The sequence below is a fragment of the Triturus cristatus genome, chromosome 5_2, assembly GCF_964204655.1.
Source record: "Triturus cristatus chromosome 5_2, aTriCri1.1, whole genome shotgun sequence".
In the NCBI taxonomy this organism is placed as follows: domain Eukaryota; kingdom Metazoa; phylum Chordata; class Amphibia; order Caudata; family Salamandridae; genus Triturus; species Triturus cristatus.
The window spans coordinates 693,829,570-693,849,965 of NC_140588.1; the positions used below are offsets into that span (position 1 = coordinate 693,829,570).

General features: G+C 47.1%; 1 protein-coding gene across 3 annotated transcripts in view; it reads left to right on the forward strand.

Annotated features, from left to right (window-relative positions):
- The window catches only part of OCRL (OCRL inositol polyphosphate-5-phosphatase), a 566,508-nt gene that overhangs the window by 265,687 nt on the left and 280,425 nt on the right, over window positions 1–20,396 (forward strand). For all 3 annotated transcript variants that reach the window (XM_085607761.1, XM_085607762.1, XM_085607763.1), the window contains one exon: window positions 19,064–19,175. In XM_085607761.1, the coding sequence (XP_085463887.1) occupies window positions 19,064–19,175 (112 nt within the window). The remainder of the gene's footprint in view (window positions 1–19,063; window positions 19,176–20,396) is intronic.

Below are 20,396 nucleotides of genomic sequence, written 5' to 3' on the forward strand. Positions count from 1 at the left end.
TTAAATCCTGCCTGCACAATTTGGTGCGACTTAAAAATAAAAGCCAACATAAGAATAATTTTAGTACCTATTGAAAGAGAATGTAGCCCAGACCTTCTGAATACTATGCTCTCCATGGGTCTCTGTAAAGTTCACATTGATTACCCCAAGGCCTCCAGCATCTGATTTTTGGATTGGCCCTTTCGGTTATTCTGTCCCGATCACTCCTAATAAATACAAAAGAATATGATGGTTTATATTATAGGGTTTGAACATCAGATATGTGGTTGAAGTAGAAGGATTTAAAGTCCCAAAAAGATAGACTGCCCTAATGGTGGTGCTCTCTTGGTATTCTCACTCTGCTATCACAGGTAAATAATCCATCCTGGAGAAAGGTCCCAGCATGGTAAGTTTAAGAAAGAAATGGTACCAAAGCACATAAGTCCCAACAGTTATCTTAGACAATATGTCAGCAGTAAAAGATAAGCAAGCCTTTTTTTTTATTATTCTTTGCCTTACAAGCAATACAACGCCAAAAGGCAGCCAACACGTGGTTCATCTACAAGACTTCTTCAAGGCTGCAAATAGTAAATGTACAAGGCGCACATTATTGTGAGTTAAGATGACAAAGAAAGCACAATTAACCCCATGTAGGTTTACACTACAGTTTAGAGGGCTGTTATCGCAGTGAATAACCAGATTCTGAATACTATATTCACACTAATGCTGAACCCCTGGGAGTGCCATAGAAATAGCTCCAGTTGTGAGTACTCTTCAATTTGTCTGAACAGTCCCAACCTGCCACCTTTGTCTGGTTTCAAATATCTTATCTTGCCTAATTTTATGTGCAGAAATCTTGATCACGATAACCTGCTATCCAAATAGTATTGGATTGTGTTGATGAAACCCATACCTCTACCCACCCTGTTCTTAGCAAGTGAAATTCAGAGAGCACAATATGCATATATTAGGACAAACGTTATTAAGGCCTTTGAGTCTTGAAGAAATAGAATCCCTTCACCTGTGTTTTATTTTTTTTAACTGGTATAAAGCGCTCCATTCTCTTATATAATTCAACATCTTACACAGTGCTGGAGAGCAATTCGATGTCTTCTTGGATGATAGTATATTTCTTGTTCTGTAACTTGTGTTCGTTCTATATATATATATATATATATATATTATTTCCGCCAGAGGTGGACCAATGGAGAAATCATCGGTATATATAGACTATTTTTTGCAAGTTTATGTCAAATCATTGGACTCATTTGTACAGGACACAGGTGACTTCCTATTGAAGATCCAGCAGATTACCTGGGTGGAGGGGTATTGGATGATTGCACTCGATGTGGTTTCTCTTTATACGAGTATTAGGCACACTGATGGCTTAGCAGCAATCCAGTATTATCTATCACGGAGATCGGTACAACTTAAAGACCACAGTGAGATGTTGATCCAAATGCTTAGTCACTGCCTTCAAAATAACATCTTTATGTACAATAACCTGCTTTACAGACAACTGCAAGGTGTAGCTATGGGGGCCAGTTTCTCTCCAAGCTATGCCTGTTTACACATGGGTGCTTGGGAGGAACTGGTCCTCAAAGTGAAACACAAGAGAACCTTTGAGGACAATGTGATTACTTGGTTACGCTTTATTGACGATTTATTTGTTGTGTGGCGAGGTACCAAAGAACAGGCAGAGGCCTTTGTAACTGAGATTAACAGCAATGAACTCAATTTAAATTTCACAGCTAGCATGAGCCAATCATCTGTCACCTTTCTGGATACAGAGATCTATATAGCTAATAACAAGATTGAATCGAGATTATTCAGGAAAAGTACTGCAGGAAACACAATCCTTCACGCAGGTAGTGCTCACCCAGCGCACCTCATAGCTAGTATCCCCTATGGGGAAATGCTGCGGATTAGAAGGGTATGCAGCAATGAATATGAGTTAAGAGTTGCCCAACAGGCCAGCAAAAACAGATTTATAGAACGGGGTTACTCTGAAAGTATCATTGATTCATCAATAAGTAGATCCATGAAAGTTAACAGACAGGAATTACACAATGCATACAAACAGACTGATCTCTCCAACGAAACTACTGAATCAGCTATTTTAGCACCAACTGAACCCCCTGACAACTCATTCAGAATAATTACTGGATACAGCAAACAGCACAGCGAGCTTTATAAAATCATCAATGGCAACTGGCCTATTGTCCTGAGTGATCCGGTAATTGGCCCTAGTCTACCACGTAAAGCATCGCTTACTTTCAGTAAGGCCCCATCGATGAGAGACAGACTAGTTGATACCAACCCGGAGACCATTGAAAAAACCACATGGTTACAAACCAATCATGGTTTTTTTAAATGTAAAACGTGCAAATCCTGTACCCATGGTATTAACACTAAGGAGTACAGAGATGCTTTCAGTGACAAAAAGCATCAAATTAACAAGGTACTTACATGCAAGACTGAATTTGCGATATACGTTTTACTATGTCCATGTGGGTTGCAATATGTGGGCAGTACGAAACATGCAGTACACAAACGCATTTTGCAACACCTCCGGGCAATAGCCAATCAGGACAAAACATACCCCGTCGCCAGACATTTTAAAGAATACCACAATAGCGACAATCAGAGTCTCAAGTATTATGTCATTGATGCGGTCAATGCCAGTAGAAGAGGGGGTGACCATGAGTCTAAGTTACGTAAATTGGAAACCAAATACATTTTACAACTTGACACTAAGCACCCAGGAGGCCTTAACATCACAGAGGATTTACATACATGTTTACTTTAACTCAGAAGTGTTTTTTTCAATTTTGATAGTAGATAACCTTGGGGATCTTTTAACTTTCTTAAATATTTATTGTTTTAATTTTTATTCAATAAATTTTAATTAAGTATATCTATAGAGAATAGAAATCTTCCCATATATTTTTTACATGTAGTTTTACTAACTTTATATTTGTGCATCTGTCCATTCCTCTGACATTCGCTACATGCTTGCCACCTACAACATTAATTGCTTTGATTCTGATATTTGAATAATCTTCGCATATTTTTTATATGTATTTTTACATGTTTACAACACTTCTACCTCAACATCTCGCATGACTATAAGCTTCGATTCCTACTAAGAGACTACTGATTTCGTTGTGCTGTTGTATATATATATTTATATATATACTGAACATCCTTGAATTTAGATTTCCAATACCTTCCTATATAAACCTAAGATGGATTTTTAACTGTCTCAGTATTGCTGGATAAGTCAGTACCCCTTTCCACTTATGAGACTTAGTTCTCAAGAAATCCTCACGCACTTTTTCCACGCAAATTAAGGGTTCTGTTTAGCTACAAACCAAGTCAAAAATCAAGTGGAAAGGCAGCATAATTACGGTATTACAATACCTAACATACAGTGGTTGGGAGAGGGCATACCATATAATTATCTATGGCTGACATTACTCAGTGCAACTTACAATCGTTTTACACGCTTTAGGACGATTAGCATGTGACTGATGTGTATTATGACACTAAAATAACTGTTAATTTAATCCACATGCGTACTGTCCCAACGGAATAGACATAATTTATATTTGGATTTAACCAATCAATACCTATCCTAGCTATCAATTGATTTATACGTGACATTAAACGAACAGTCTGTTTTATTGTTACGGGTAACGTAATTTGCACAATTTGCCGATTTGTACAATTGTTTTTTAATTATTTATGAACAACTATTTAATTTTAAACAATTGTCTTTATAATCATTGTATGCTATTTATTTCCGTTTTTAATCCATATTGTGTAATATTTATGAGTGCACTGTTTACATTATGTCACCTTGATTATGTATTTCTTTTATGTCCATTCCCCGTAAACCGCCAAAATGCTTGAACTTTGAACCCTTACCAATTAGCACTGTCACTTTAAAAACTGTGGTCTAACCTAGTCACATTGTCATGTGATCAAGGCTCGGACGAGCCGAAACGTTATGGCGACATACTGCACTGAATAAAATTTCTGCACGAAGTACCTGGTCCGTGTCCGTATCTGCTCTGAAGCTGTTCTACGGAATCTGGTGAGATATATATATATATATACACCAGAGATCAAAGGTGTTCGAGATGGAAAAAACCTTTGCCTAAGCTAGCGAATAGCATAATAATTCAAAGAGGAAGCTGGCTTTTTATGTGGTATTGCCAATGTAACGGCACACCATGGAAAAACTGCAGACGACCCTTATTAGTTTACAGGGCTTAAATTAATAATCACAAATGCTCTATTTGTGGTAGTGTGTTCGAGCAGCGGGTGTTAAGCATTGGTTGTACACACAGAGTCAATAAATGTGATACACACTCAAGAAGAAATTCGAGACCGATTTAGAAAAGTAACACCGATTCTTATATACTTTTAGACACCAAGGTCATCGGAATCGGGTAAGTACTTTTGTAGCTATAGATTTATGTGGAAATGGAAAAATAGTCCAATAACGGTTTTGTAGTATGAGCCTCGAACGCGGTAATGTTATCCTATGGGAGAAACATACACTGCATACGTATACTTGCGAGCTGTTCTGGAGGGTGCCTTTGGGACTTAATGTGCTTAGGGGCCAAGATCCTAGAAACCACCAGTAGTTCGGTTTTACCTGCCTTAGTGAGTCCGGGTCCAGAGATGCTGGTTCAGGCAGGTCGCTCCCCACACCGCAACAGCACCACCTGTTGTGCCTGTGTTTCCCTGCTCGCTGCTGCTGCCACTGCTGCGAGTTCGAGGCCCTCCTCCACCCGCAGGCTACCACCTACGCCTCATCCCTGGTGGCCAGTGGCTGGCCGTAGGTTTGCTTGTACTGCATTTCTCCTGTTTTATTAGCTAATTGTTTAGTTTCTCTCCTCCTCCGTTTACTATTAATTTGTTACATTTGCCCTCCTTTTCCCTTTGTATTCTGTGCCCCGTGCCCTCTTTGCCTGCTGTTCCCTCGCCGTTCCTGCCCCTGTTTTACCCGCCGCTGCGTTCTGTGGCCCCACCCCCCCTGCTCTGTACTGTATTGCCTCTGTTTTTCACTGTTTAATTGCCTCGTTTTTCCTCCTTCCCCGTTGTTTTTCTGTGCCGTGTGCCTTCTTTTTGCCTTCTGTTCCCTCGCCCCCGTTTTCCCGCCCTTGCGTCCCCTGCTGCCCCGCCCCCCGCTCGCCCATTCATCCAGTTCCTCCTCCCAGCTGCTCCTCCCTCCCACCTCCCCTTCTTATGGCGGCTGCTGCGCGGCCGGCGCGCTTAAGGCAAGCCCATCTGCGCCTCTCCGCACCTGGACCACGCCCAGCGCCAGAACCCCTGGCCCCCGCGACTAACATGACACCCGACACCGCTACGATGCCAGCACCCTCCACGCACTCAACAACGGACGATCACACACCTGCTTTCTGGCCGCCCTGAAGCGCACCCAAGGATCCTTCTCCTGCCGGAACTGCAGCTTCACCAGCACCCGACTCGCCAACCCGCCCACCGGGAAAGAACCCAACTACCTCAGATGCATTCTTCTCAACACCCGCTCCGCACGCAAACACGCCGTTGAACTCTGGGACCTACTCGACTCAACTTCCCCAGATGTCGCTTTCCTGACGGAGACCTGGCTGAACCCCTCCTCGGCACCCGACATCGCCATAGCCATCTCGGAAGGCTACAAGATCACCCATAGGGACCGCACCAACAGAGTAGGAGTAGGAATCAACATCATCCACAGGAGCACTCTGAGTCTCGACCAACACCGACGACACCCTCAGCACCGCCGAACACCTGCATTTCCAGATCCACACCGACCCCAACACCACCCTCAGAGGAACACTCGTCTACAGACCCCCCGGATAACGACCACAGTTCAGCGACTCCATCGCCGACTTAGTCAGCTCACATGCCCTCGCCTCCACGGACTACATCCTCCTCGGGGACCTGAATTTCCTCCACGAGAACACCACCAACTCCACCACCCTGATCGCCAACCTCAGACTCAGACAACTCGTCACAACACCCACCCACTCTGCCAGCCACATGCTTGATCCCATCTTCTCCGCAAGCCACCACGTCTCCTTCAATCACACCACCGAACTCCACTGGACCGACCATCGCTGCATCCACTTCACCTTCCAGAAACGCACCACCGCACCCAACAGATCCCTCGCCGCTGCTGGAGCAAAGTCACTGAAGACCAGCTAACGACCACCCTCGCCCGGAGCCCACCTGCCGACCCCACCGACACCGCCGCCCGCAACCTCACAGTGGATCGACGACTGCGCCAACACCCTCGTCCCGTTCAAGAAACCCTCCAACAGCCACACCAGCAAGAAAGCCAGCTGGTTCACTGAAGACCTCTAGGCCTCCAAACAAACCTTCCGAAAACTAGAGAAGAACTGTCACCATGAACGAACAACGGACAGCTACGCAGCCCACAAGAACGCCACCCGCAGATACCATCACCTCATCAGATCCACCAAAAGGGCCTCCTTCGAAGACTGCCTAGACAACAACGCACACAACAGCCAAGAGCTCTTCAACACTGTGAAGGAACTCTCCAACCCCAGCTCCAACACCAATGACATCCCACCTTCACAAGACCTGTGCGACTTGCTTGCAACCTTCTTCCATCGTAAGATCGCAGACATCCACGACATCTTCAACACCACAATCAGCCCGACAACCACTGAGACCTCCGCCCCCACTACCACCATCCGCACCGAGCGCCTGCTCTCCTGGACCAACATAAACGACGACGACACCATCAAAATCATGAACACCATCCACTCTGGATCTCCGTCAGACACCTGACCACACCACATCTTCAACAAAGCCAGCACCACCATCGCACCCCATCTCCGTAAAGCCATCAACATCTCCTTCGAGACAGCAACCTTCTCGGAGAGCTGGAAGCACACCGAGATCAACGCCTTACTCAAGAAACCCAAGGTGGACCCCAAGGACCTCAAGAACTTCCGGGTCATCTCGCTGCTCCCGTTCCCGGCGAAGGTCATCGAAGACCATCAACAGACATCTGACCCGCTACCTCGAGGAGAACAGTATCCTGGACCAGTCCCAGTCCGGGATCCGCAGCAACCACTGCACCAAAACTGCACTCATCGCCGTCACCGATGACATCAGGGCCCTGCTAGACAACGGAGAAACCGTGGCCCTCATCCTCCTGGGCCTGTCAGCCGCCTTTGACACTGTCTGCCACCGCACACTTTGCACATGCCTCAACGACGCCGGGATCCAAGAAAAGGCCCTGGAATGGACCACCTCCTTCCTGTCTGGCAGAACACAGAGTCTCCGCCTCCCCCTTCCGCTCCAAAGCCACCGAGATCATCTGCGGCGTGCCCCAGGGCTCATCCCTCATCCCAACGCTGTTTAACTTCTACATGGCACCGCTCGCCCACGTTGCCCAACTACACAACCTCAACATCTTCTCTTATGCCGATGACACCCAGCTGATCCTCTCCCTCACCAATGACCCCCCACACCGCCAAAACCAACCTCCACGAAGGAATGCAAGCCGTCGCCGAGTGGATGAAGAACAGCCGACTGAAGCTGAACTCGCACAAGACGGAAGTTCTCATCCTCTACTCCTGGTGGCTGACCGCACTGGGAACGGCTCCAACAACCACCGACCACGCACGCCACCTAGGGGTCATTCTCGACTCCACCCTCTCCATGACAAAGCAGGTCAACGCCATCTCTTCCTCCTGCTTCAACACCCTCTGCATGCTCCGCAAGATTTACAAGTGGATCCCCACCGAAACATGAACGGTCATCCAGGCCCTCGTCAGCAGCAGGTTGGACTACGGAAACGCCCTCTATGCAGGAGCCTCGGCCAAACTCCTGAAACAACTTCAACGCATTCAGAACGCCTCTGCACACCTGATCCTCGACATCCTTCGCCGCAGCCACATCACACCCCACCTTAGAGACCTGCACTGGCTCCCCGTCAATAAGTGGATAACCTTCAAGCTCTTCACCCATGCACACAAGGCACTCCACAACACCGGACCAGCGTACCTCAACAGACGACTCAGCTTCTACACCCCCACCCGCCAGCTTCACTCCGCCAACCTCGCCCTCGCCACAGTCCCCTGCATCCAAAGAGCGACCTCCGGCGGCAGATGGTTCTCCCACCTCGCCGCCAAGACCTGGAACACCCTCCACCTATGGCAGACCCAAGACCAGCTGACCTTGAGAAGACTCCTCAAGATCTGGCTTTTTGAGAAGTAGCAGCATTCCCATCCCCCCCACCCTCCAAGCTCCTTGAGACCCTCATGGGTAAGTAGTGCGCTTTTCAAATGATTGTTTGATTGATAACCCCGAGCGCTACATGCAAAAGTCAGTTGCAAAAGGACCTGAAAAAGAAATGGGAACTTGTGCAAGTCTGTCAGAACCAAAAGAGGGGGCTCGGCTCTTGATGGTCTCTGGAGCACAGGGGCACAGCTGGTTTACGTGAAACCGGACTAGGAAACTTTGGTGCTGAGGTGTTTTGTGTGGTGGGTCGCTGTAGTTGGAGACTCTCACTTGGCGTTGGCGACTTGGAGATGGAGAGAAAACAGTACAACAGGGCCACTCTTGATGGAGATCTTGTGGATCCTGAAGTTCCTCGAAGGTATGTCGGTGGTGTCCGGGCTGGACACCCAACAAGCCGTGGTAGTTGCAAGGGCTCTGGTATCCAGGGTATTGGTGTTGAGAGGTTACAGGAGGTGTCATTGGCTCGAGACTTGGTGAGAGCAACGGGGCTGGCCTCTTGGATTCACGACAACCTCTTCCTGGCAAGCTGCCCCATTGGTGGCCATCAAGACGATGTACCAGGTCGATGAAGTCTGTGCCTGCAAATACAGGGTGGTGGCTCCTCCTCCCCAAGGGAGATGCTGCTTAATTGTTGAAGGTAAGAACAGTACTCCAAGTGTTTGGGGAGGCTGTTCAGCTTCTGGACAAGCCGGTCTTTGTGATTGTTGCGATGCAAAAATCCAGGAAGGGTTTGGCTCCATGTAGGACCTTTTTTCTCCCGACTTTGGCTCTTCTTCGTCCTTCTTTAGGTTCCCAGTAGATGAATCTGAGTTTCTGGTAAGGGGGACACTTAAATACTGATTTTAAGGAAGTGTAGGGTAGTAGACAATGGGCTGCTTACCCCTGGGGTTTCTGTACCCCCTATATGACCACTTCCTGGGGAGAGTGGGCATAAACCTGACCTAGAGTTGCTAGTTTCACCAATTTCAAAATGGTGAAATCCCTCCTTGGCTGCCCACTTCGGGCGGGCCACGTTAGTGGTGGGCCAAGCCTGAAAGTGTGACATGCCTTCTGACTAACTCCTTTTCTGCCTGCTCTGGTGCTAAACGGGCCGCAGTGGGTGGTGTTCCCCAGGTCGGGGGGGGAACCTGTTGTTGCGTACTTAAGGCGGCAGAGGCTTCGAAACCTCTGGCCTTGACATGCTAATTCACTAGGCACCCTACTGGAGGAGATGTGAACAACTTCCTCCGCAGCAGGCATTGTTTCTGGCCTCTGGGAGTACGGGCTCTCACCTACAGGGGTCAGAAACTAGTCTGTAGTTGCAGGCTGGGTGACACGAGTCAGCCAGCATTCTAGAGGACTAGTAGGTTTTCAGGGGGCACCTCTAAAGTGCTCTCTGGGTGTATAGCATAATAAATCTAGTACTGGCATCAGTACAGATTTATTAAGACGAGGTGTTTGTTACTAAACAGCATTGGTTTCAGTGCAGCAGTCATGTAGCTGGGTAACTTTTAATGACCATTACCCAGTGCATGTCCTTAAGAGGGCTGCCTGATAACTTTTAATATCTAGTAATGGACCCAGACATAACAGGGGCTCATCTGCTCATGCAGATGTGCCCTGGCATATAATATAATTCACCCTACCGTAGCGCTCTAAGGACTGCTGTAGGGTGTAACTGACATATAGTATATACAGTGTACATGGGCATGGCACAGTGTGTGCCATGCCATGTTTTCAAAATAGTTTGCACCACTTCACGTATTCCACAATAGCAGGCTACATGCAGTTATTATGTGGGTTTGGGAGGGCGGGCCGGATAAATAGACGCGGAGGCTGTATGTAGTATGCCAGTCGGTGGCTTTTATTTAAAGAGTCCGGTATGGAACCAGAGGGGGTTGGTGATTCTTTGGCTTTCTTTGGCTTTTCCTCTTTTCCAGGCGAAACGTCGTCTTCGTCAGTTCCCTCTTCGGTTTGTTCTTCTCCACTGTCAGGTTGTCTCCCACGGAGACTCATAGGAGTAAGTAAAAAGAAAGGAGCCGTCAGTCCTCTATTTAAATAATAGACCCGTAGGCTATTTATACCCGTCACCACACCCGGTTGGTGCTTTCGTAAGATTACCTGGCAGGATAGGGGCCACTCATGAGGGTAGGGGAGATCTGTGTCAAAGGTGTAGGGTAGAAATGTGCACGATGAACACTCTAGGACGCTCTCAAATCCTAATGAGGATAATCTTGCATGTGGGTAGTGAATTAGGGAAAACACAACGTGAACTCACTCTTGCTTCCAACCTCCCCTCCCCCCCCCTCTCCTTGTTCGCCTCCCTCCTCCCCTGTCCCGAGTCACTCACCGGCTCTGCCGCAATTCTCCTGAGCTGCGGCCACTCTCCAGCCTTCTCCTGTGGGGACCACCATTCTTCACACCACCTCTCGTCGTCTTCTCCGTTTTCTTCCTCGTCCTCCCTCGATTCTGCGTCTTTCTCCTTCTCTGTTCCTCTGCTCGATGACTTCTCCTTTCTCCGGCATCTTCGCGCTCTTTTTGTGTTGAATCGGTCCTTTTCTCTTCCGGTTGACAACCACTTCGGGGGTTGATCCCTCCTCCTCCTGCCTCCTTCCTCCGTGATGTCCCGAGTGTCCGGTTCCTGTATGGGTAGAATACAAAGGGGTGTGTTTATCCTCACGGAGGGCGTCATGCGCGTAGTTGGAGTCCGTGTCTTGGCTCCTACAGGTAATCGGTCTCCGCCACTTTCTGGGCCAAAGGTGGACCCCGATTGGCACCCTCTCACATCCCCTTTCCCTTGCTGTCCTTCTAGTAGGGGGGTTTCCGTGAGGATAACGGAAGAGCAAGTCCACGTTTGCCTGATCAGTCCCTTTCCGATTTTGGTTTGAAATCTGTAGGGCTGCAAGGATAGAAACCATCGTAACACCTTATTCCCTTTGTTGCGGGCCAACCATTCTAAGGGAGCATGGTCTGTATATAGGGTGAATTTGTGTCCCTCCAAGTAATACTTCAATGAGTCAATAACCCATTTTATAGCAAGGGCTTCTTTTTCGATGACAGCATAATTTCTTTCTCGAGGAAACAGTTTTCTGCTTATATACAATATGGGTTTTTCCTCCCCCTGTCTGTTTCTTTGGGATTGGACTGCTCCCAACCCTTGATCAGAAGCATCAGTTTGTAGGACGAAGGGTAATGTATAATCTGGACTAGCCAATAAGGTGTCTGATGTTAGAGATGCTTTAAGTGATTCAAATGCTCTGATTACTTCAGGGCTGGGGTCTTTTAATCTCGCTTCGGTTTTCACTGTCTTATGCAATAGATCTGTGAGAGGGCCAGCTATCTGTGAAAATTGTGGTATAAATCTTCGATAGTACCCCAGCAACCCTAAAAAGGCACGGAGGTCTCTTGCAGAACGGGGAAAAGGTATTTGGGATATAGCGGTCAGTTTGTTATGTTGAGGTCATATGACTCCTTCCCCCAATAGGTAACCTAGATACCTCACCGTTTGGGCAGCCAGATGACTTTTGGCAGGGTTGATTTTAAGACCATACTCTCCTAATGCTTGGATTTCTTGATATATAGTGGGTAAGGTGTTGCTTCCATGTCTCACTATAGATGACGATATCATCAATGTAAGCCCCAGTGTACCTTTCATGGGGCTGCAGAATTATGTTCATGGCCCGTTGAAAGGTAGCTGGTGCCCCATGTAACCCAAAGGGTAACACTTTGAATTGAAACAGGCCATCAGGGGTAGAAAATGCTGTCTTTTCTCTATCTTTGTTTCTCAGGAGAATTTGCCAGTATCCTCTGCATAAATCAAGGGTACTGATGTATTTGGCTCTCCCTATCCGTTCGATCATCTCGTCTACCCTTGGAAGAGGGTATGTGTCGAACTCTGAGATTTTTTTTCACCTCCCGGAAGTCGTTGCAGAATCTAACTGAGCCATCCGGCTTGGGCAAAAGGACAATTGGAGAATTCCACTCGCTAGTAGAGGGTTCTTTTATGACCATTTTCAGCATATGCTGCACCTCTTCTCGGGCCTCGGAAATATGATAAGGGCGGAGATGCACTTTTTTTCCTTGAATGGTTTTAAAGGAATGTTCTAGCAACGTGGTCTTCCCTGGGGTCAGAGAGAATATCTCCTGTAGGGGTGATGAGGAGTTGACTAATTCGGTTTTTAAGGGAGTTTGTAGATCATGGTCAATACATTGGACATATAAAGGAATATACTTTCCTACATTCCCTACTAGGTTCGGAAGGGGTCCCTCTCATTTCTTTAGGAGGTTAATATGATATATTTGGGAGGTTCCTCTGTCTTTATCGAGTTCCAGTCCATAGGTAACAGGAGTTACCTGTTCAAGGACAATATAGGGTCCCTGCCATTGTCCTATGAGTTTATGATCCGAGGAGGCCATCATTAGCAATACAGCGACCCGACTGCAAAGGACCTGTTCTTTGTTTTCTTGTCATTTTGTGCTTCCTGTGCTCTCTCATTATTGTTCCGGACTGTGGTACGAATCTGTTCAAGATGCGTTTTGAGGTTGGTTACATATTCTATTAGCGGTGTAGTGTTATTAGGCTCTGTTTCTCATTTTTTCACGGACCATGTCTAATAAGGAACAGGCTTGATGGCCATAGAGAAGCTCAAACGGGGAATACCCCGTGCTCTTTTGTATTTTACACCGAATGGCATACAAAGCTAGGGGTAACATATCTTTCCACCGTTTTGATTAAAGTGCAAGGAGTTTTTTTAATGTGAGCTTAAGGGTCGCGTTATAGCGTTCAACAAGACCATCTGTTTGGGGGTGATATGCCGCCGTTCGTATCTGCTTGATACCCAATTGGGTGCACACTTGTTTCATTAACTTGGATACGAACGGGGTCCCTTGGTCTGTCAAAATCTTTTTCAAATCCTACTCTAGAAAAAACTGTTATCATAGCCTTGGCTATGCTAGAAGCATCTGGATGTCTTAAAACAATTGCTTCTGGAAACCGTGTAGCATAGTCCACTAGGACCAGAACGTAGTGACACCCGCTACGGGAGGGTAATAGTGGACCGATAATGTCCATCCCCACCCTATAAAAGTGACCGATAATGTCCATCCCACCCTATAAAAGGGTTCATCTATTATGGGTGGGGTATGTAGAAGAGCTCTAGGGGGTCTATATCTGCAATTCTTTTGACAAATGGGATATTCACGACAATACAGTTTCACTTGCCTGTGTATCCCGGGCCAATATAATTTTTCCGTTATCAATTGTTCAGTTTTCTCGTCACTAAAGTGCCCCCCCCCGGTCTCAAGAGTAAGATGGGCATGTTGCTTGACCCATTTTTGAATGGGCAGATGAAGCGAGGATAGATATTGTTCCAAATATACCTTGGCCATGATGTCTTCTTTGGTGGTGGTAGCGGGTTTCAACCACCAGTCGGCCATGTCCTTTATTCTGAACTATAGGGCTCTGGGGGTTTCTTGGGACCTTAATTTGTCTTAACCTCATTCTATATGTTTCGTCATTGATGCCTAATCTTTCCATAATGCATTGTTTTATCTCGGCATATGGGGTTACTCCTAGGATATTGGCTGCTTGGTAAGAAGCTTGAAGCTCTCCTGACAATAGGGGTTCTAGGTATTGGCCCCATTTATCCACTGGCCATGCGGCTGCCAGCGCCATCCTCTCAAAGTTATTGAAGAAGTAGTCGGGATCTTCTCCGCTTACATATTTCTGTAAGATTACTGATGGTACGGTGCTCTTTGTTGGCCGACAGCGTCAGCGAGTTTCCCCGTTGCGGTGTCCTGGATTTGGCCTTGTTCAGTGATGACTTGTTGTAGCTTTCCCCGGTCCTCTTCTACAACAGACAAGAATTTCTCCGTTGCCTTCCCCAAACTCTCTTGGTTTTCAGCCATCTTGGTGAGTGCAGCCTCCATATCTCCAGCTGATCCCAGTTCTGACACCACTTGTGGGAGGGCGGGCCAGATAAATAGACGCGGAGGCTGTATGTAGTGAGCCAGTCGGCGGTTTTAATTTAAAGAGTCAGGTATGAAACCAGAGGGGGTTGGTGATTCTTTGGCCTTCTTGGGCTTTGTCTCTTTTGCAGGTGAAATGTCGTCTTCGTCAGTTCTCTTTGGTTTGTTCTTCTCCACTGTCAGGGTTTCTCCCACGGAGGCTCATAGGAGTAAGTAAAAAGAAAGGAGCCGTCAGTCCTCTGTTTAAATAATAGACCCGTAGGCTATTTTATACCCGTCACCACACCCGGTTGGTGCTTTCGTAAGATTATCTGGCAGGATAGGGGCCACTCGTGAGGGTAGGGGAGATCTGTGTCAAAGGTAAAGGGTAGGGTAGAAATGTGCACGATGAACACTCTAGGACGCTCTCAAATCCTAATGAGGACAATCTCGTGTGTGGGTAGTGAATTAGTGAAAACACAACATGAACTCACTCTCACTTCCAACCTCCCCTCTCCTTATTCGCCCCCCTCCCACCTCCCCTGCCGCCACTCTCCTGAGCTGCGGCCGCTCTCCAGCCACCAGTCTTCATACCACCTCTCGTCGTCTTCTCGGTTTTCTTCCTCGCCTTCCCTCGATTCTGCATCCTTCTTCTCTGTTCCTCCGCTCGATGACTTCTCCTTTCTCCGGCATCTTCGCGCTCTTTTTGTGTTGAATCGGTCCTTTTCTCTTCCGGTTGACAACCACTTCCGGGGTTGATCCCTCCTCCTTCCTCCGCAACGTCCCGAGTGTCCGGTTCCTGTATGGGTAGAATACGAAGGGGTGCGTTTCTCCTCATGGAGGGAGTCATGCACGAAGGTGGAGTCCGTGTCCTGACTCCTAAAAGTAATCGGTCTCCGCCACTATTTCTGGGCCAAAGGCGGGCCCCGATCGGCACCCCCTCGCAGTGGGTCCCTTTGGGCCGCAGAATTCATGCTGCAGGCCATAGAGACTCTCTTTAATAACCATGCCCTGGGTACCAGAGTTACCATTTACTAGGGACTTACAGGGGAGTTAAAGTATTTGCCAATTGTGTTTATAATTAGACAGTTACTTGGTATCTGAATGCAACAGTTATAGATTCCTTTCCTTAGAAATACCCCCAGGTGTCAAAATGGATCCCTGAAAAAATGTTCTTAGTAGTATCCCTGCGCGTCGGTCGACTGCATCCGTCGTCGCTGGGATGATGTTGCGGTGCCTACTTAGATGCCGCCGCTGCGCGCTTAGATCAGTTCTTTATTTTTCCGTGCCAGCCTAGCGCGGAGCTGAAGAGAGCTACCCCTTTGATCACTTTTTGACAAAATTGTTTCCACATTTTGTTGACTTCTTTTAAGTCTTCGAATCCTGGTGCGCAAGGGATGTCCCATCGTCGGACCGGCTTCAAACCCTGTGAAGCCTGTCACAAACTGATGTCTGTGACAGACCCGCACCTCTCGTGCCTGTGGTGTCTAGAGTGCAACCACGACCTGAAGTCATGCTCTGACTGCTGGGCCATGAATCCTAAGTCTTTGTGGAAGCGGTCCCGAAAGCTCTCCGAGGTCCGGCAGTCGGCTCAGTCGCTCCCGGTCTTGCTTGTAGGGAAGGTATTGAGACCGCTCGTGGAGCCCTTAGACCTCGTCCCATTCCAAGTCTTCGAAGTCCTAGGGTAAGTTGAAGCACAAGAAGAAGGTGAAAAAGCACAGGTGCTCTGCACCTACTCCAAGTCGGTCGACTGACACGACGCGGGCCCCGGAACATCCTCGCTCTAAGGCTCAGTCTTCATTGCCTCCTTCAGGGATGACTGTAGTCCCCACCACCCCCCTTTCTGGGAGCCGGGGCGTCCCCTGCCCAGCTTTGTTAATTTTATGAAGCCCTCGACTCTATTTTTGGGCAGCCAGTGGACCATCCCGGCACCGATCCCGATGAATACGCCCCTGGCGTTGACCATACCCCTGGCTGATTCTGTCCCTGAACTCACCCCCCGAGATGGACCCGGACCGACGTCAGTCGATGTCGATTCCGACGCTGGAGGGTACTTTTGTTCCCCTGTTCATCCCTGGTGTTCCCTTTTGCCCAGAAGGTCGTGATGAGGATTGGGAGGGGTCGCTGGACCCTTTAGGAGAGCATCGGGAAGAACCGGACCGGAGAGAGGACCTGGATGATGCCAATGGTCAGGACACTTCTCCAGACCTTGGCATACTTTCTCCCCCTACCGTGGCTACTTAGAAGGGAGCATCTTAGGCTGTGGTGGTGTGAAGGGCAGTTGAGGCCTTGGGCCTGGAGCTCCCTTCAGTGGCGCTCAGAACTAACCTCCTGATGGAGGTGCTTCATCCTGCGGCAACCTCTGCTGAACCCCTTCTGCCATTCAATGAAGCCCTCATTGACGTCCTTCTGGGCACCTGTTCCAAGTCCAGCAGAGGGGCTCCTGTGAAAAGGACGATTACTCGCTGCCACCGCTCGGCTCAGGGCGACCCAGTTTTCCTCACCCAACACCTTTCCCCCGAGAGCTTGGTGGTCCAAGCCTCTTCTTCCAAGGGTGCATTCCCTTCTGCTTCCACAGACAGGGAATCCAAGAAGCTGGATCACCTCGGAAAGCACATGTTCTCTTCCTCCAGCTTGAATACCTTCTACACCTTTGAGAAATTGTGCGTAGCTGGCCTGTGCCACCATTCTCCTGTGCCCAAAGTGTGCCTTGCCACCGCAACCAAGACCACACTTCAGCTGCCCCTTTTCTTGCTGTGACCTCTGACCTCAGCCACCTGCTTACTAATCTCACTGGCGACCCAGAGGAGAGTCCACTGTTGCCAGAGTTGCCTCCTGACGGTAAAGATGTCGAAAAACTGCTGCCACTGTTTTCTTTCTGCTGTTGTCTCTAAGAGTGCTGGTCAAGCCTCCAGCTGGCTCCTACCTGAAGCAGTAGTCAAGCAAGACCTATGTTACAGGTCCCTGTCGGATGCCAGAAAACCGACCCTGAGACCTGTGCTGGTGTGAGACTACAATAGGAGAGACTAGCTTGAGAAGGCTAAACCGGAACACTGGTGTAATATGCACCCAGGCCGTGATGCTTCCCCACTGGGCACTGAAACCGTAGGGGCAGACCTTCTGATCTACCTAGACCTACTAAAGGGTGAGGTGGAGTAGAATACAAGACTCAGTAGCCCAAGCACCAGTACGAGAATTATTATTTTTTTGTTTTTAACCAACTTTAGGTTTTGAGTTGGACTCTGTTATGGCGCTGCTGTGTGATTGTTGAGTGCTGAGTTTGCGCACACTAACTCCATGAAAAGCCTTTGACTGCGCCATTTCTACCACAGAGTCAAGCACTGAAGGAGATATATTTGACACAGTTTGAGTCATAGTAGGTCGGACTATGGACAGTCCGAGCCAAATGACCCCCGCTTTCAATGCTGGGACTCTGTAGCTCGTGTTCACCTTGTGAATCCCCCAAAAGAGCTCTGTCAATGCTCCTCTCCCTTGATGCCAAATGAGTGGCGTGAAGGCTGGAGTGACGCTTCCTAAGGGAGGCAGTAGAGGCACAGTGATTTGGTCACAACTTTAAGAACATAGTGTGGGCAGACTGTGCATCACCAACCGTGACAATTAGTCAATAAAATGGATTTGAGACCAGTGATGGAGGGGAATGGGTGTAGACAGTATCCCCCGATCTCCCCACTGCTATTTCCTTTATATGTAGAGTAAATGTCAAACAACTAGTAAGAATCCATGAATTCAAGCTAACCATGTTAACAGGTGATAATATGCCATCACTGTCTGATCCGTTCTCACCTCTTCCTTCCCTTTTGGGGGAATCTCATCTGTTCATGAAGGTCTCTGGATTTAAGGGAAGTATATGTAAGTCCATGACTTTAGGCCTCGCTGTCTCATATTCCTTTCATATATAGATTATTATTCCTAAGCTACTGTTCTCTTCAGGGACCTACCAACTGCTGTGTCCCAGAACGTGCTTCAGAACGTGTCTAAATTATATAGTGATGGAGGGAGAAGTCATTAAAAGTTAGTGTAAAGACTGCTATCACCCAAGGAGGGAAGACTGCGTATACTGCGCCTTATATCCTACTACCTCTGCCAAACATGTGGGAGTGGTCAAGTGTTGTATATGAATGCCATGGCGCTTTCAAACTGTGCAATGGCAGTTCTTTTAATATGTGATTTGCTATGGGTGAGGAAAGAGGATGGGGCCTGGACGACTTAAAGCTCTGCCTACCTGGTTACTATACTAAATGTCTAGGAGATTCAGAGCCATCTGGAAAAAGTATACCCATTTGCCCTTTCCCTGACCGATGGTGCTGGGCCAGGGTTCTCAGTCTGTCAGAGCTGCAGAGATTTGTTGCGCTGGAAGCTGCACAGGAGGCGGGGTGTAAAGAGCAGAAAGTAGAATAAAAGAGAAAAAACACAATGAATGTTGTTTGTAGCCGTACTTCCTTGTCGCCAATCATCTTCTCCCCTGCTGCATCTCATGTTGATCTGAAGCAGCTTCTTTCGTCCATTCACAGTGGGATGCTCTCGGCTTCCATAACTTCTTGGAGCTGGCAGCCTTTACCCAGCTCTTGCTGCTACTTATTTAGTTATGTTAGTGATGAGGATAAATACCCCCTTCGTACTTTTCAGATTGATAAACTCTTTATATTCAGAATTAGAAAAAGGTACTCTTTACACTAATCTGTATCATTGTTTTCGTGCATAGTTGTGCAGTTGTTTATTGGCAAATCTTAAATCTGTATTTAACCCCAACATTGTACCATTGTACTGTCAGCCAAGCTTTTAAGTCTACTGCACCTGTAAAAACGTACTTTCTGCTCCTTTAACTTACTACTCGTTTGTTTCACAGTGTTGTCATCTGGCTGGGAGACCTGAACTACAGATTATGCAAATATGATGCAAATGAGGTGAAAACCCTTATATCGAAGGAGGACATTGAAACCCTCTTGAAATATGATCAGGTGGGTAAATTTAGTTTACATTTTGTTGTGAACCATGCCTCTGTCATTGAATTTGGTCTGTGGTTTATGTGGTTGTAAAGTTTGCTTAGCTGCTGGTTAATCTGTTTTTTAATATTAATGTAGCCAATCTCTTTGTTTAATTTCATCAAGGCACAATAAACATTCTGTTTTGTACACATTGACCATTACTAGATCTCAAATCCTCTCGTTCTTTAAATTTGGGAAATTCAAATCACTGTCATACTTAGGATCGATCACTGGCACCTTTCCCATATTTCCCAGCCACCTCATCTCTTTTGTCCCACCCGTCTAATTAACTGTCATTGATGGTTCATGGTGGAATTTAATTACAGGAAAAAACAGAGTGCCTGCCAGTGACCCCAGTTAGGTCCCTAGTCTGTGGACCGCATCTATTTAGTTCCAGGACCGCCAATGCATCAGCCATCCATTTTCTTAATTCAAATAACCATTCCTGCTATTGGGCCTTGTGGAGGAATTTCATGGCTAGGACCGGTCTCATTTTGCATACTTTACCACCAAGACTATGAATTTGTTTGGTTTTTCTTGAGGGAGGGAACGATCCAATAGAGCATGCTAATTTTGTGTGTCTGTATTTAACTTTTTTTTTTGCGACGTTTTGAACACAGCGCAGTGCTTAAAGGCTTGTATCAAAAAACACTTGAACGCCACTTGTGTTTAATTTGCTTTGCCCATCTACACATAGTAAGGGTCACAGGTAATATAAGTTCATATTGTGTTATGGAGTTGAATGAAAAATGTCCTAGCTAACGTAACGGAAAGTTTCAATTCTATTAAGGACTCGGAGGCGAGGATTATGCTATTCTTTCTTCACTTTATTGAATAGCAGCCACTTTTAAAGTCAAAAACTACTTTTCTCATGAACTATAGGGAATAACATCAAAACAATAGTGTCCACAGATAGAATGTCCCATCCAGTGCACCAATTAGGAGTCCCCAGGGTGCTGATAGTCCTCTGTCCTGACCATGCTTCCTCTTTCGTCGCTCGGTCAGCCAGTAAATCCGCATCGGGAGTCTTGTTTGCTTGAATCCCTTGGAAATTAATAGAAAGCATGAGCGACAGTAATGGCTAAGGTTTAGCCCTGAGGAGAGAAAACGTCGAAGCATGTATATAATCACAATACAGCAAAATCATATCAAAACAACAGTACTAAAACAGCGTACTTACTCCATTACTAGGGA